At 43.1% G+C, this 14681-nt stretch overlaps 2 protein-coding genes across 2 annotated transcripts in view; one reads left to right on the top strand and one right to left on the bottom strand.

Annotated features, from left to right (window-relative positions):
• Window positions 1-13399, bottom strand: part of kcnh8 (potassium voltage-gated channel, subfamily H (eag-related), member 8) — a 53379-nt gene extending 39980 nt beyond the window's left edge. The window contains exon 1 of the mRNA XM_061813733.1: window positions 13296-13399. The gene's annotated coding sequence lies outside the window, so the exon portion shown is untranslated. The remainder of the gene's footprint in view (window positions 1-13295) is intronic.
• Window positions 1605-14122, top strand: satb1a (SATB homeobox 1a). The gene is made up of 11 exons (XM_061813791.1): window positions 1605-1668; window positions 2203-2435; window positions 3613-3789; window positions 3970-4096; window positions 4226-4349; window positions 5257-5365; window positions 6026-6555; window positions 9095-9292; window positions 11851-12006; window positions 12822-13022; window positions 13244-14122. Exons 2-11 carry the CDS (start codon window positions 2216-2218, stop codon window positions 14120-14122), a joined length of 2721 nt encoding a protein of 906 aa, XP_061669775.1. The 5' UTR covers window positions 1605-1668; window positions 2203-2215.
• The last annotated feature ends 559 nt before the right edge of the window (window positions 14123-14681 follow it).

The following is a 14681-nucleotide window of genomic DNA, read 5'->3' on the forward strand; positions in this document are numbered from 1 at the left end:
TGTTTCACAGTTAGGATAAGATTTTGATATTGCCGTATTGTGCTATTTTTTTTTCTCCACGCGCCATTTTGTGTTCCTTTCAAACAAATCAACTTTTGTTTCAATCCGTCAACAGAATATTTTGACAGTAGTGCTATGGACTATTCAAGTGTGGTTTTGCAGACATCATACATGCAGCAATAGAACTTTCTCTAACAACTACCGCTGCTCTGCCACACTCTTTTTCCTAGTTCACCTTACACCTCCCGCCCGCTCTTAAAGACATACACTCATAATTACAAATGTTACAGTACTTACGCAGCCCATCAATGTGTTTTAGAATGACAGCGTCCACCACCGCTGCTTTAGTTAGCAACACAGTCTGGGCAACGTGGAGCAAAGACGAGCTAGACATGCTGCTTATGTTTACTTTCGATATTAATAGACAAAAGTTTGAAAATAAATGCTGTTGTTTTAAGATGCAATGACTGTCGGAGTACGTGAATAATTGAAGAAAAAGTGGTTAAACTGGATGAGATTTTCTCTTTTCCGAGTGGGAAAGGTCTCGTCTGAAGCCAAAGTCGAAGGTGCAGGATGGGGTGGTGTGTAATTTTAAAAGTCCACCTTGGCACAGCGTGATCTAGGATGAAAGCACAGACAATACAGTGCACAAAAAGCTAATTCTGCATTTTAAATATAGGAGGCAACATAACATTCTCTTGAACATGGTTTGGAAGTATAATCATCATCCCCCCACCACTCCGTCTTCGGTAGCTTGCAAGAGGCTGGATGCTTGAAAAGGAGATCTTGGGGTAAAAAAAAAAGTCTGGGCACCCCTGGCCTAAAGAGTCACTTAAACCTTCCTTCTTTCCCTGTGAGTGTTTATATTATTTTCAATTGCGAGTTAAAGCAACACTCTACACACATCCCCTGTTTGCTTATTTTTGTGGTTTAAGTGAAATATCAGCCTACATTTTAGGACCAATTCATGCAGACATTTAAGAAATTCATGAATTCACATAGGGTTCACATACTTTTTACCCCCACTGTACAAGTACTAACACTCATAATTTTAAAAGTTTAACAATACCTCCGTATAATAGTAATAACAATAATAATAATATGGCCACATTCTTCACAACAGCATATACAACATCAGCAATTTAATGACAGGCAACCTTTACTTCTCATCCACTTTGTTACCATGGAGAGCACCAATAGCCTCCAGCCAATAATAAGTACGAGCGTGCACAGCATGCTGCAGAATTTAATAAATAGATTTATGCGCAATTGTCACATTTAATACATTTACGGAGCGCGCTAGTGAATTCATTATTACACCATATGTTAATGCAGCTGGTGTGTGTGTGTGCCTCTCTCTCTCTCTCTCTCTCGCTCTCTCTCTCTCTCCTCTCTCTCTCTCTCTCTCTCTTCCTGACTCTCTCACAGTCTCTCTCTCTCTCTCTCCTCGGGTGTGCACTGAGGTCTTTGGGAGAGAACCAGCAAAACAACTGGCCGTGTGCGCACGCCTATAAATAAGATAAGAGGGTGCAGACTGCAGCCTGCACATGCATTGCGTATTGTTCTCTCCGCGAGAGCGTCCGGGTCGATTCTCCTCGCGCTCGTTCATCATCAAACCACAACAAGGAGCCGAGCGGGCGAACGGAGCAATGAGGAGGGCATATGGAGGTACGGCAAAACTACTTCGACCGTCAGTGTCTCGGTGTTGAATCAGACGATCGGCGCGGCTGTAATAAGATGCTCGAATCCAAACCTAAAAGCGATTCTGCCGTCACTGGCGTGCAGTCCGTGAAGCGGTGTCAAGCGCGCACGTTGTATGGACTAAAAACAGGTTGGTTTGGACTAAACTTTCAGGAATTGCGACCAACAAGGGACTATTAAGAGCACATTTGTGTGATGCAGATGATTTGAATTCCCGTCGCTTGCAAGACTTTTACTGGCTGTGAACCGAATCGATGTGCATCCGAGGGAAGGTCATAGCCAAGTAGTGTGACTCATTATTTGTAATTCTAATATTTCCACTTGAACAGCTTAGGATGGCAACACAAAAGATGCATCAACGATTTTCCCAACTATTGTGTATTGTGTGTCGTTGTGCGTTTGATGGGCACGAACGCTCACCAGAACTGCACAATAGCGAAACAATCTGACGCGCCATCAAAAGTCCTGGTCCACTCAATCGGAATCTCTTTGTGGATGCAGCGTGACTCCACAGATGGACCCGCTGTGTAATGGAGCCAAGAAACCAGAGGGCGCCGATCCCGTCGCAGACCCGAGGCCCCCTCCGGCCAAGATGGCCCGTCTGGAACAACCCGGAGCTGGATGCTCGGTGCAGGAGAGGAACAAGCAAGGGAGCCCCGGGACTAAAAACCCTTATCTGCTCCAGAAAGCCACCACGGGACGGCATCAGCACAAGAGCTCTCATCAGTCAAGAGGTAGGTACAAAGACATGATGGAATAAAAAAACCATACCATAATATAGTTACACTTTTTAAAATGTGATACAATTCTAGATAATTCCGTAACTGCCCTGCGATTGGCTGGCAACCAGTTGAGGGTGTACCCTGACTACTGCCTGATGACAGCTGGGATAGGCTCCAGCACTCCTGCGACTCTCGTGAGGATAAGCGGCTCGGAAAAGAGATGGATGGATAGTTCCATTACATAATAATTGGGTAATAATGAAATTTTAAACCTAATAACTTTGGCCCAGTAATATATTGATTGGTTATTAAGCTACTGGCCTACCTTAAAAAAAAAAAAAAAAAAAAAAAAAAACTAAACATCTTGCAATTGTAATAACAGAGCCCATGAAACAAAAATATACTTTACCAATATCACTTTATTGAACTTATTTTGGGATGTAACTGTGTAAACGTATATTCTTTCCATCTCTGCAAGTGTCTCTCACTCTCCGTCTCTCCACGCTCAGGACTCGGGTTGAGGACTTCATTACGTTATTGGCCAATTATTACATTATGGGGCTATTACATTGAAAAGGGGCAAATGTGTTACATTATGGGGCGTTATTATTACATTGCGGGCATTGCAGTCCGACAGACTGACAGGCAACCCCTTCCACTCCAGAGTCGGGTAACTGGAAAAGGTAACCCCAGAGAAATGTTTATTGAGTACGAACACACTTATTTATGTATGGATTCAAAATATATCCATGTCATTAGGTGACTTATCTTATCAAATTAGAAAAAAAATATAGACAGAGAGCTTATGAAATCCTTGAATTTATTTTAAAATACAGTGTTTTTGAGGCAAATTGTGTTGTTGGTTGAGCAAAACACACGCAGTGCATTAAACGTTTTGTTTATGCGCTGATTTTGTGTGAAAATACATATTGTCTAATACGCAGATGCAACATGTCAAAATTATTTGACATTATCATTGTTGTTAGAAAATGGAGTTGTTGCAATTATATTTTAGAACCTGTCATTGTTGGCTGAAACCAATTAAATTTGAGTGCAATCTAAATATTAAAAAAAAACATATATATATATATATATATATATATATTATATATATATATATATATATATATATATATATATATATATATTAGCAAAGGCGAACCCATTATATTCCCTACTTCCACATCAGGAAGCTCCCTGCCCGTTTTCTGCGTGGTGGAGCACACGGAAAGTCCAGTGGAGGGAGAGAGGAAAGAAGAACACGCCGAATTTGTTCTGATCAAGCGAGATCTGCTCTTCAATCAGCTGATCGAGATGGCGCTGCTCACATTGGGCTACTCACACTGCTCTGCTGCTCAGGCCAAAGGTCTGAACGGCGCCTCTTGTTATACCTTTGTTATTACATGCATTGGAGCTTGCAGTAGCTTAGCTATGGTGTGCAAGTGCCAGTGTACTTGTGTTAAAACCAGAGGAATGACACTGGAGGGAACACGTTGGTTTTGAACCCTTCGAGTACTACCGAATAACGCATTTGCGTGTGTGTCAGGTTTGATCCAGGTGGGCAGGTGGAACCCGCTGCCCCTTTCCAGCGTCACGGACGCTCCGGATGCCACAGTGGCCGAGATGCTGCAGGATGTCCACCACGTTATCACGCTTAAAATACAGCTGCAAAGGTGCGTTGTCCTATTTGTTTACATTCAGCTCGCTTGCCGCAGGTTGTTTATTTTTACTTCCTGCGGCAATTTATATCCGCACATCTATCAAAAACGGCCCGTGGTGGTTTAATCGTGTTCTTTGCGTAGCTGCCCCAAACTGGAGGACTTGCCAGCCGAGCAGTGGACGCACTCGACCGTTCGGAACTCGTTGAAGGAACTCCTCAAGGACATGAACCAGAGTTCATTGGCCAAGGAGTGTCCTCTGTCGCAGGTACTTGCACGTACACACACACACACACACACACACACACACGCGCGCACACACACACACACCTGTGTGTTCGCCCCGATCACTGACAAATGAGACTGGCTGTGTGGGCCAATAGTGAGACAGGAAGTCCAGATGCGCCGCGAGATAAGGTGCGAGGGAGTGTGTGCGTGACTGAAATAGATTGAGATGACTATCTCCAATTTAACCCGACCATCACAGCGCCAATGCCGATGCCAATGCCATCATCCTCTTTTTAACTTTCATAACATTCCTCAACTGCAAACATAACGACAAATACCAGCAATTATCAACTTAATCGGTTATTCCCTCCAGGCTTAGGACACCTAAAAGATAAGAGAAACAGCTCGCTATCTCCTGACTTCCTCATATTCCTTCCATCTCAGCTGATAAGATCGAAGATGATCAAAGTTGTCCCTCCCCCATCTCTTCTCCCACTCTCTCCATCTCTCTCTCTCTCTCTCTCCCTTTCCCCTTTGCCTGTTTGCAAGATAGATTAAAATAAATATGAGAAGATGAAAGGTGTAATCAGATGTAAAGATCGTGCAGGACGGTCTCGCGGGAAAATGTGTGTGTGCGTGAGAGAGAGAGAGAGAGATAGAGAGAGTGAGAAAGAGAAGTGCATTGTCTCACATGACCCCCGATTACATGCACATGGGCACAAGTAAGCATGAATGCACACACAAGAACCCGTGCACTGCTCACACACACGCACACACATACCCACCTTTATTATCTCATCTACCTTTCTGCTTTTTTTTTTTTAATAACACACACACACGAGTTCATTAATATGAGCTACGTGAACAGCTGAGACACATTGACACAAAGTCCCAACGAGTGCTGCGAATGTGTTGAGCAACTATTTACCTTCCCCGATCTGTTTCAGAGCATGATCTCATCCATAGTTAATTGCACCTACTACGCCAACGTTTCAACCGCCAAATGTCAGGAGTTTGGGCGATGGTACAAAAACTTCAAGACATCCAAGTGCAACAGTAAGTCGCCACACTGTAATTGCACTAAATCTGCACAAGATATGACAAACATCTTGGGAAAAAATGTCTCAAAATAAATTGAACAATCAATCAGAAGTAGAGAGCTTCTTGTCCGTTTATAATACCTTTGGAATGACTGGAACACACCCACATACAGCACTTCTTCTTCTTCTTCATTTTCTTTCGGCTTGTCCCGTTAGGGGTCGCCACAGCGTGTCATCTTTTTCCATCTCAGCCTATCTCGTGCATCTTCTCCTCTAACACCCACTGTCCTCATGTCCTCCCTCACTACATCCATCAGCCTTTTCTTTGGTCTTCCTGTCGCTCTTTTGCCTGGCAGCTCTATCCATTACTACCGCAAATGGGAAGGGGCTCGGCGCGGATCCCTGATGCAGACCCGCCTCCACCTTAAATTCTTCTGACACAGCAACGGCACACCTCACCGCTGTTTTGCTGCCCTCATGCATGTCCTGTACTATTCTAACATATTTCTCCGCCACACCAGACTTGTGCAAGCAGTACCACAGTTCCTCACTTGGTACTCTGTCATAGGCTTTCTCTAGGTCTACAAAGATAGCTCCTTCTGACCTTCTCTGTCTACATTTTGCATTCACAATTTCCTAAATATGTCATTAATTATTTTTGTTTTTGGTTCACCAGAGATTGACAGCTTCCCAGAGCAGTCATCGCATATTCCCACCACTCAGCAGCCAATCAGCAGCAGTGCATCAGATCAGAGCTCCAACCTTCTTTACCTCCATGGCGGCATGGCCAACATGGTGACCGGAAACTCCCCTCACAGTATTTGCAACTCCGGGTTGCTAACGCAGACTCTGAACAGATCTCAGCAACAAGTCATGACTCAAATTCTGAACCAGCAGTACGCCGTGCGGCTCATGCTAGCAGGACAGGGGCTCTCACCGGCGTCTCAACAGTATCTCAACCACCCGTCGGTGGGGAGGTCTCCTGCCAAGGTCTTGGCCAAAGCGCCTGATCCCCAACCCCCTCAGCAGGCCCAATGCGGTCCAGATGGATCTCCTCCAGCCGGGCTGCAACACCAGACGGCGGCTGCGTCGTGTCTGGGCTTGGTCGATGTGCCCAACGACATCTACCACTGTGTCCGTGAGGAGATGAAGAGGGCTGGAATTTCTCAAGCCATTTTTGCTCGAGTGGCTTTTAACAGGACTCAGGTATGCAAGGAGGGAAAGCGAGTTCAACGTCGGTTGAATTGTATTTCTCTAGTACTTTCTCTAAGCTACAGTCGAATATGTGTACTTCATTTGTGCTGTTAATGCCCAGCATAGAAACGTTTTAACGTGTCAACAAGCCTATTGGATAGGAAATTGACACTCCACTTCAAAAATATTAGAGCAGCTGGCCAATTATTTTATTATTGCTGTAGACACAAAAATATAAATGATACACTCTCAAAATTTCAGCTTTTATTTACAAGGCAGCTGTAATTAGGGGAAGTGGGATAAGATTTGATCTGTGCCACCAGGCAGGGTTACTTCAGGTTAGAACCAAACAGCCAACAAATCCAGTTACAATTTCTTAGTACGTGACGTCACGTGACTAAGAAAGCGTAACTGTGATTGGCTGGGTGTTCTGCCTGGTGTTAGAGACAGGGAGTTTTAGACAGCGAATTGTAGCCAGTTGAATTGATAACATTGAAAAGTTACACTGAACTACAACGATTGAAAATGTGATCACGTTACATTTCAAATTCAAATCCTGTTTTCTGTGGCATTTTAAATTCAAATCCTGGTGGCACTTATTTACTTCCATACAGGTCACATTTAATAACAGACACTGAAAGGGTCAACCAAAGGAAAACAAAAAAAGAGCCTTTGTGAGAGCTGTAAAGAGAGACCCTAAAACAACTATTCGTTGCATCATCAACAACCTCTAAAGGGGGGAAGGGAATGTAATATGATCTCAGATTTCATTGACAGCAGAAGATGTAAAGCACTCATCCACATGAAGAATAACAACAGCAGGAGGAAATTTTCCAAAAGTACAGAGATGAGCCTCAAAATTTCTGGGACAAAGATTTACTGGCTGAAGAGACAAAGATGGGATAGGATCTGCTTATGATCCCGAAACGAGTGTACAACACCATCTATGAACCTCAGCGAAAGTAATATCATTTGGCTTCTTCGTTTACTGCCAAAACTACAGGGATGTAATCATGGACAAGAAACAGACAGTTTTAGACTGGCGTAGTCAATCTCCAGACTTAAATCCTAGGGAGTATGTATTTTAGATGTGCGTGTTTATTTTTGATGAGTCCGACAGCAATACTCTTTGTTCTTCTTCTATAATGACATTTTTGTAGTTGACTTCTCATTTTGACTGTCCCAACTTCATAACCTAGCACCGAAATGCCCGCCAGGTCAGGATTAGCCGGAGTTCGAGTCAACTGCAGTGCTCGGTGGTGATACGGCCGTAGACGGTCGGCACTTCGGCGTGGCGTTTGCCGCAATGCCCCCTCCCCCGTTTTGCATGTGCAACCATGGTTGTGCCAGCTCTCTGCAGCAAAAATCTGGTGCCAACACTGAAGCAGCTGCTGGCTACCTAATCACAACCCCTCGGAGAGATCCTTTCTCCTTTTTCCACCTCTGATTCCTTTTCACTAAACCCCCCCCCCATTTCGCCATCCCTCAATCTGTTTCTATTCATTTGACCTTTTATTGTCAATCTGTTTCCTAATCTTTCTCCCTTTTCTCCCCCCCCCCCCCCGTCTTCCCCATATTCATATCCGAATCTCCCATCGCCTCCGATATTAAAATGCCACATTAGCCGAGGCCACTTTACATTCACCCGGCACACCCGGAGAAACGGGGCTCAAAGGAGGCTTGTTAATATTATTATCATCATTATCATTTTCATCACAATAAGCAGAGCTAGCTATTATCCATGCCCGCGTCTCCCAGCTGCCAGCTCCAGGGTTCCCCAGTGTCGTCCGCACAAGTTGGCATGATTCCAAGATGCCATCTAGCAGCGGAGGCATCATTTGTCATCTTAAGGCTCCTCTCTCGTAGGAAGGCGACTGGTTTGTGGGCAAATCTGACAAAGACACGACTTGGAAGTGTCTTCTAACTCCTAGCATGAAACGTAATTTATTTTTCAGGAACAAAATCCACCCCGCCCCCCGCTCACGTTGGATGGTTTACGCATAGAGACCCACAAAACACCAAGAATAATGCCAGCGTATAACTGGCTCACGACTATGCGTGGATTTGAAATACTAAAACCGCACAGGCCTGTCTGGCCAAATTAGATTTTGAGATGAATATGGATTCCCATAAGTCTTAAGAAACTTGTATGTTGCAACGTTCAAGAAGCCAAGGCGGCCAACCGTGGATGAATATTTCATCACGTGCATTTCTCCATACATGAATATTGAAACTCAAACTCAACAGCCTTTGAACTCACTGGTGTCAACACAAATATTCAAATGGTTACACCTCTAAAATAATCTTTTTTTTTTTGGTGTGCTTGATTGTAGATAAGCTTTCTGAAACCTTTTTGGGTTAAACAAATGGCCCAATAATGATAATAAATAATTATAAATAAGTTATTGGTTGAGAGGTTTATCATCCAACTTACCTCTTGGCAAAAGATTTAGAAATATTTCATTTCCATTCCTAAAGTTGAGACCAGTAAGCATCTAATATATCGTGGCGAATATGTCCCTGAACGAATCCGTCATGTCTGTCTACTCAGGGCCTGCTCTCGGAGATTCTACGAAAGGAGGAGGACCCGAAAAACGCCTCCCAGTCCCTCCTGGTCAACCTGCGGGCCATGCACGGCTTCCTGCAGCTGCCCGAGGCGGAACGAGAACGCTTCTACCAGGAGGAGAAAGAGCGGAGCCTGACTGGATTCACACCGAGCTGCAACAACACTCCACCGAGATGCACTCAGGTCTCCAAAAAAAAAAAAAAAAAAAAAAAACCCGCAGCGAAAGACCTCGGAAATAGATGCAGTAATTATGCCAATGCGTTGCACAAATATTGCAGTACTCTGGGCTTATTATTTTTATTTATGTGTGCCACTGCAATGCGCATACATTACTATTCTGCAGGCTTAGTTTCACTTGTTTAAATGTATACTCTCTTACTTGTAGGATAATAGTTTGTGCCAAAAATATTTTTTTTTCCCCAATTTCTCTCTAGAAACAAATAGAGATGACTGTGATATAAATTGACATCCTTTTTTTTTTTAATTAAATGAGTCGCCCTCTCAATTTAGCTTTCCTAGTACGCCAAACAACAATTACATACACTATTCATTTATATCAGTCAAATGTATCAAACTGTAGCGTCTCCCCCCAACAAAATTTCAATTAGGAAAATTTAAACTTCCAGTTTGGCGGCTTCCACTTAAAACAACACCTTAATGCCGACTATCAGGACATTCGAATGCTCGTTTATCCTGATTCATTTGAGGTTGCCCGGTCCCTCGTTGCATTACCATGGCAACTGCCAATTACACATATAACAAGTGCTTTTTAAATCAGTGAACAATACACATGCAAATGGTTTTTGTGGAAAAATCACTGTAGCTATTTTCCGAGGCCAAAAGTGAACTCGGAGTCTAAAAAAAAACCCAAAGAAAAAAAACAATACTGTTTTAAAAAAATCATGTCAAAAATGCAAAATCCATATCAAATAGTTTGCTTTAGTTCAAGCAACAAAAAAAAAATCTAGTCAAATTCCACATAGATCACAGTTAAATAAAATATTGCCTCACTGCATGAAATGGACGATACAAATAGATTTCCTCTGCTTCAAAAAAATGTTACGAATGAATCAAAATTCAACATTAAAGATTACTATTAACGCCCCAAGGTGAGAACCGAAGTTATAGTTTTGAGACACAAAATAAAAAAAAAAAAAGAAATTGTAGACTGCATTGTCAAGTCTGTTGCAAACAACCAACTTTAAATCCAGAGGATTTTCGTTAACAATAGAGAGGAAATATTGAGCATTCAACGTTGTGTTTTGATAACATAAAAATCCATGATGGTAACAGTGACACGGCCAAAAGTGGATCCTATTACCATTATTGTTGCACTTTTTAATTACTTCTGTTATATGGTTTGGCCAGCTCCCAGTTTATAACAGCTAATTCCCTTTTCGTGCGGCACATATTTACATTGAAAAAAATATGTATTTGAACACCCTGCTACATTGCAAGTTCTCCCACTTAGAAATCATGGAGGGGTCTGAAATTTTCATCGTACGTGCATGTCCACGGTGAGAGAGATAATCTAAAGAGAAAAATCCAGAAGTAACAATGTATGATTTATTTGTGTGATACAGCTGCAAAAAAAGCATTTGAACAACTGAGGAAACCAATTTTAATATTTGGTACAGTAGCCTTTGTTTGGTCTAACGTTTCCTGTAGTTGTTCACCAGGTTTGCACACATTGCAGGAGGGATTTTGGCCCACTCCTCCACACAGATCTTCTCTAGATCAGACAGGTTTCTGGGCTGTCGCTGAGAAACACGGAGTCTCAGCTCCCTCCAAAGATTTTCTATTGGGTTTAGGTCTGGAGACTGGCTCGGCCACACCAGCACCTTGATATGCTTCTTACGGAGCCACTCCTTGGTTTTCCTGGCTGTGTGCTTCGGGTCATTGTCGTGTTGAAAGACCCAGCCACGACCCATCTTCGATCCTCTGACTGAGGGAAAGAGGTTGTTGCCCAAAATCTCACAATACATGGCCGCGGTCATCCTCTCCTTAATACAGTGCAGTCGTCCTGTCCCACGTGCAGAAAAACACCCCCAAAGCACGATGCTACCACCCCCATGCTTCACAGTAGGGATGGTGTTCTTGGAATGGAACTCATCATTCGTCTTCTTCCAAACACGGTTAGTGGAATTATGACCTTAAGGGGAACCTTCCATGCCATGCATGATTTCAAACCATGACGTCTTAGTGTATTTCCAATACTCACCTTGGAAACGGTGGTCCCAGCTCTTTTCAGGTCATTGACCAAGTCCAGTCGTGTAATCCTGGGCTGATTCCTCACGTTTCTAAGGATCATTGAGACACCACGAGGTGATATCTTGCGTGGTGCTCCACTCCGATTGAGATTGACCATCATGTTTAGACTGGTGTCTTTATGCAGCTAACGACCTCACACAGGTACATCTGATTCAGGATAATACATGGAGGGGAGGTGGACTTTTAAAGGCGGAGTAATAGGTCTTTGCAGGTCAGAATTCTAGCTGATAGACAGGTGTTCGAATACTTATTTGCAGTTGTATCACACAAATAAATTATTTTTAAAAATCATACATTATGGTTTCTGGATTTTTCTTTTTAGAGATTATCTCTCTCACAGTGGACATGCACCTACGATGACAATTTCAGACCCCTCCATGATTTCTAAGTGGGAGAACTTGCAATACAGCGGGATGTTCAAATACTTATTTTCTTCACTGTAAATCCATTTTTTCTTCTTCTTCCCGTAGGCCCGACTGTCGCCAGTCACAACAGACAGAAGCGTGAGGACAGACAGCTGCATTCTCAACGTCAGCTCGTCGATCTACGAAGAGATTCAGCACGAAATGAGGCGAGCCAAGGTGTCTCAGGCTTTGTTCGCAAAAGTGGCTGCGTCCAAGAGTCAGGTACTCAACAGCTATAATCGGCAGCGGACTATCATTAGCGCATCTGACTGCTATCGTGTCGAAAGTAATGACTATAGTAGTCGCCATTAAAAAAAAATTGCAATCACAAGAGCTCACATATCCATCTTATTTACTTACATCTCTGTATACGTTACCGCGCATGGTATGAATGTTTATCGTTTTAGCATTTTACGGCAGCCCCCATAAGCTTGTTATTACTTTTGTTTGGAGGATAATTTCCTGGCGCGGAATGGCAGGAATGCTCTTTCCTTCCTTTATCTCTTTCTCTCATTTGTTTCTGCTTGTTGTCTTCTAACATAAAGATACATAGAGGTCATTTAGCAGTCATTATGGGGGGAAAAAAGCAGGGGGTCCAACACTCCTTTAGTTTTTTCCCCCTTTTCTATGGCTTTAATTATAATAATAATTTTATTTACCTCGCAATTTCTCTCTCCCTCCCTCCCCCTCCTGATCTCTCCGTATTAACTGGCTGTTTGGCAGGCAGATCCATGCTAGATCTTTGCTGTAATATCTCCCCCTTGCATCTGGATGGCATTGTGTACTGGTGTTGGGCGGCTGCCATTTTGTGTGTCTGTGTTGCAACTGCAACTGAATTGCTTTCGGACCATTTACAAATGTGTGCTCGAGAAAACAATTTTCTAGAATTGCTCGTGTATTGAAGAAAAAAAAGAAAACTCTTGATTTAAACACAAGAACAACATAAATATCGCATCTATAAGGGTGTGAATAGGTCAAATCCCGTTATTTTCCCGTCTATTACAACGCTATAGACTACACGTGGTTCTGGCCCACAGGGCTGGCTGTGCGAGCTGCTTCGTTGGAAGGAAGATCCCAGCCCGGAGAACCGCACCCTGTGGGATAACTTGTGCATGATCCGCCGTTTCCTCAGCCTGCCGCAGACGGAACGAGATGCAATTTACGAACAGGAGAGCATAAACACCCCTGCGCAGAACCTCACCGAGAGACGCGCACTGTTCGGCAATGAAAATGTACTGGTAAGGCGGAAAAAAAAACAAAAAAAACATGTCAGCGCTATTTTATAATTAGATTGAATCATAGCATGGATTCAAACGATGCACCTAAGGCTGTGCTTTAGCTAAAAATTATTAAATCAAACAAGGTTAAATCACTGCACTTTAGATGAGTTGAAACTAAAACGTAATAAATCAGACATTGTTTTTATAATGTAATAATTGACGGTTTCTTCCTGTCCTAGTATCAGCGGAACGTTCCGCTGTCTCATCAACACCATCTACAACCCCACCAACCTTTGCATCCGGAAGCGGGACCTCACTCGTCTCCACGGCAACCGTGCACCGCATCCCCCGCCGAACTGGAGACCGGGAGCAACTGGGGGGTGTCGGGTGTCGCCGTGCAGGGCCAGAGCAGTAGCAATGGTGAGGACTCAGCCGAGGGAGGAGGTGAAGAAGACAACGGAAGTTTGGGCGCGGAATGGAATTATTTTATGAAAGGAAATAACGTTGGAAGCAACGAGAAGGTGAGTGAAGTAGACGAAGGCGGAGAAAGTATAAAGGATGCAACAGCTCAGGAAAAGCTTCAAGTGGATTGGCCTATTTTGAAGAATGAAGACGGTGATGGCTTTGGGATTTGTGCGCAGGCAGGGAATGAAGGTGAAGTCCAACGTACGGGATTACGAGTGTCCAATGAAGCCTTGGGGATTTTGCAGAGCTTCATCCAGGATGTGGGCCTGAACCCGGACGAGGAGGCGGTCCACACCCTGTCGGCTCAGCTGGACCTGCCCAAACACATCATCCGTAGCTTCTTCAGCAGCCAAGACCTCACGCCGGGTCGAGCCCACGAGCAGCGTCAGTGCTGCAGTCAGGTCCTAAAACACAGACAAGAGAGCCGCCGTGAATGCACGGACGGGACCGCGTCCGGCAAAAGAACCGAGCAGCACGGGGAGCTAAAAAGTCAAACGGGAGAAATTGACGAGGAGAAAAGACTCGCGAAAATGAGGAGCGACACCATGAGCATTATAACCTTGAAAGGGTTGGATATGAGTACGCAAACCAGTTTCACAATGAAGGAAGAACATGAGAGCTACAATATATCAAACCATAATATTAAGCCATAAGATGCTTCTTTTTACTAATGCATCACCTTTATATGAATTCTTAAAGATCAATTCCATTTATTGTTTCTCCTATTCCTCGCGTGGCATATTCCACTTGCAAAACTGCTGATGTCATTTCAGTCGCATTTTGAATAGAAAACCTTTGTGTGTGTAGTTATGACGGTACTTTCTCCGTGAATGACATATCACAAAAAAAAACAAAAAAAACAAACAAAAAAAGCATCTTCATACTTGAAGTGTGTTCCTCTGTTATCACGTAATCAATATCTCTACGACATTTGTTAAAATTATATGTAAACTGTGTCTTTAAAATGGCTTTGTTTTAGGTTCAAGTTCTTTATGTGTTTTTTTGGGTTTTTTTTTTTTTTTGCAAAATGTAATATTACATACTAATATCATATATCAGCTACACTGATAGATTAGTGAGTTTTTTGTATTCAGAGCTTCAACAATGACTCTTGCAACTTTTACTGCCGTACTTAATAAATAATTTGAATGAGTCAATAACAATAATAATAATATAACTACTGAAGTGAGCAAGAGTGATGTTTTGGTAATC

Source organism: Syngnathoides biaculeatus, chromosome 1 (genome assembly GCF_019802595.1).
Source record: "Syngnathoides biaculeatus isolate LvHL_M chromosome 1, ASM1980259v1, whole genome shotgun sequence".
NCBI classification, from domain to species: Eukaryota; Metazoa; Chordata; class Actinopteri; order Syngnathiformes; family Syngnathidae; genus Syngnathoides; species Syngnathoides biaculeatus.

Bases quoted from the DNA above. Each gene is read 5' to 3' on its own strand.
- satb1a (XM_061813791.1), top strand. From the start codon at position 2,216: ATGGACCCGCTGTGTAATGGAGCCAAGAAACCAGAGGGCGCCGATCCC. The intron at 4,097-4,225 runs GTGCGTTGTCCT...TTCTTTGCGTAG, and splicing joins CTTAAAATACAGCTGCAAAG to CTGCCCCAAACTGGAGGACT. The intron at 5,366-6,025 runs GTAAGTCGCCAC...TTGGTTCACCAG, and splicing joins CAAGACATCCAAGTGCAACA to AGATTGACAGCTTCCCAGAG.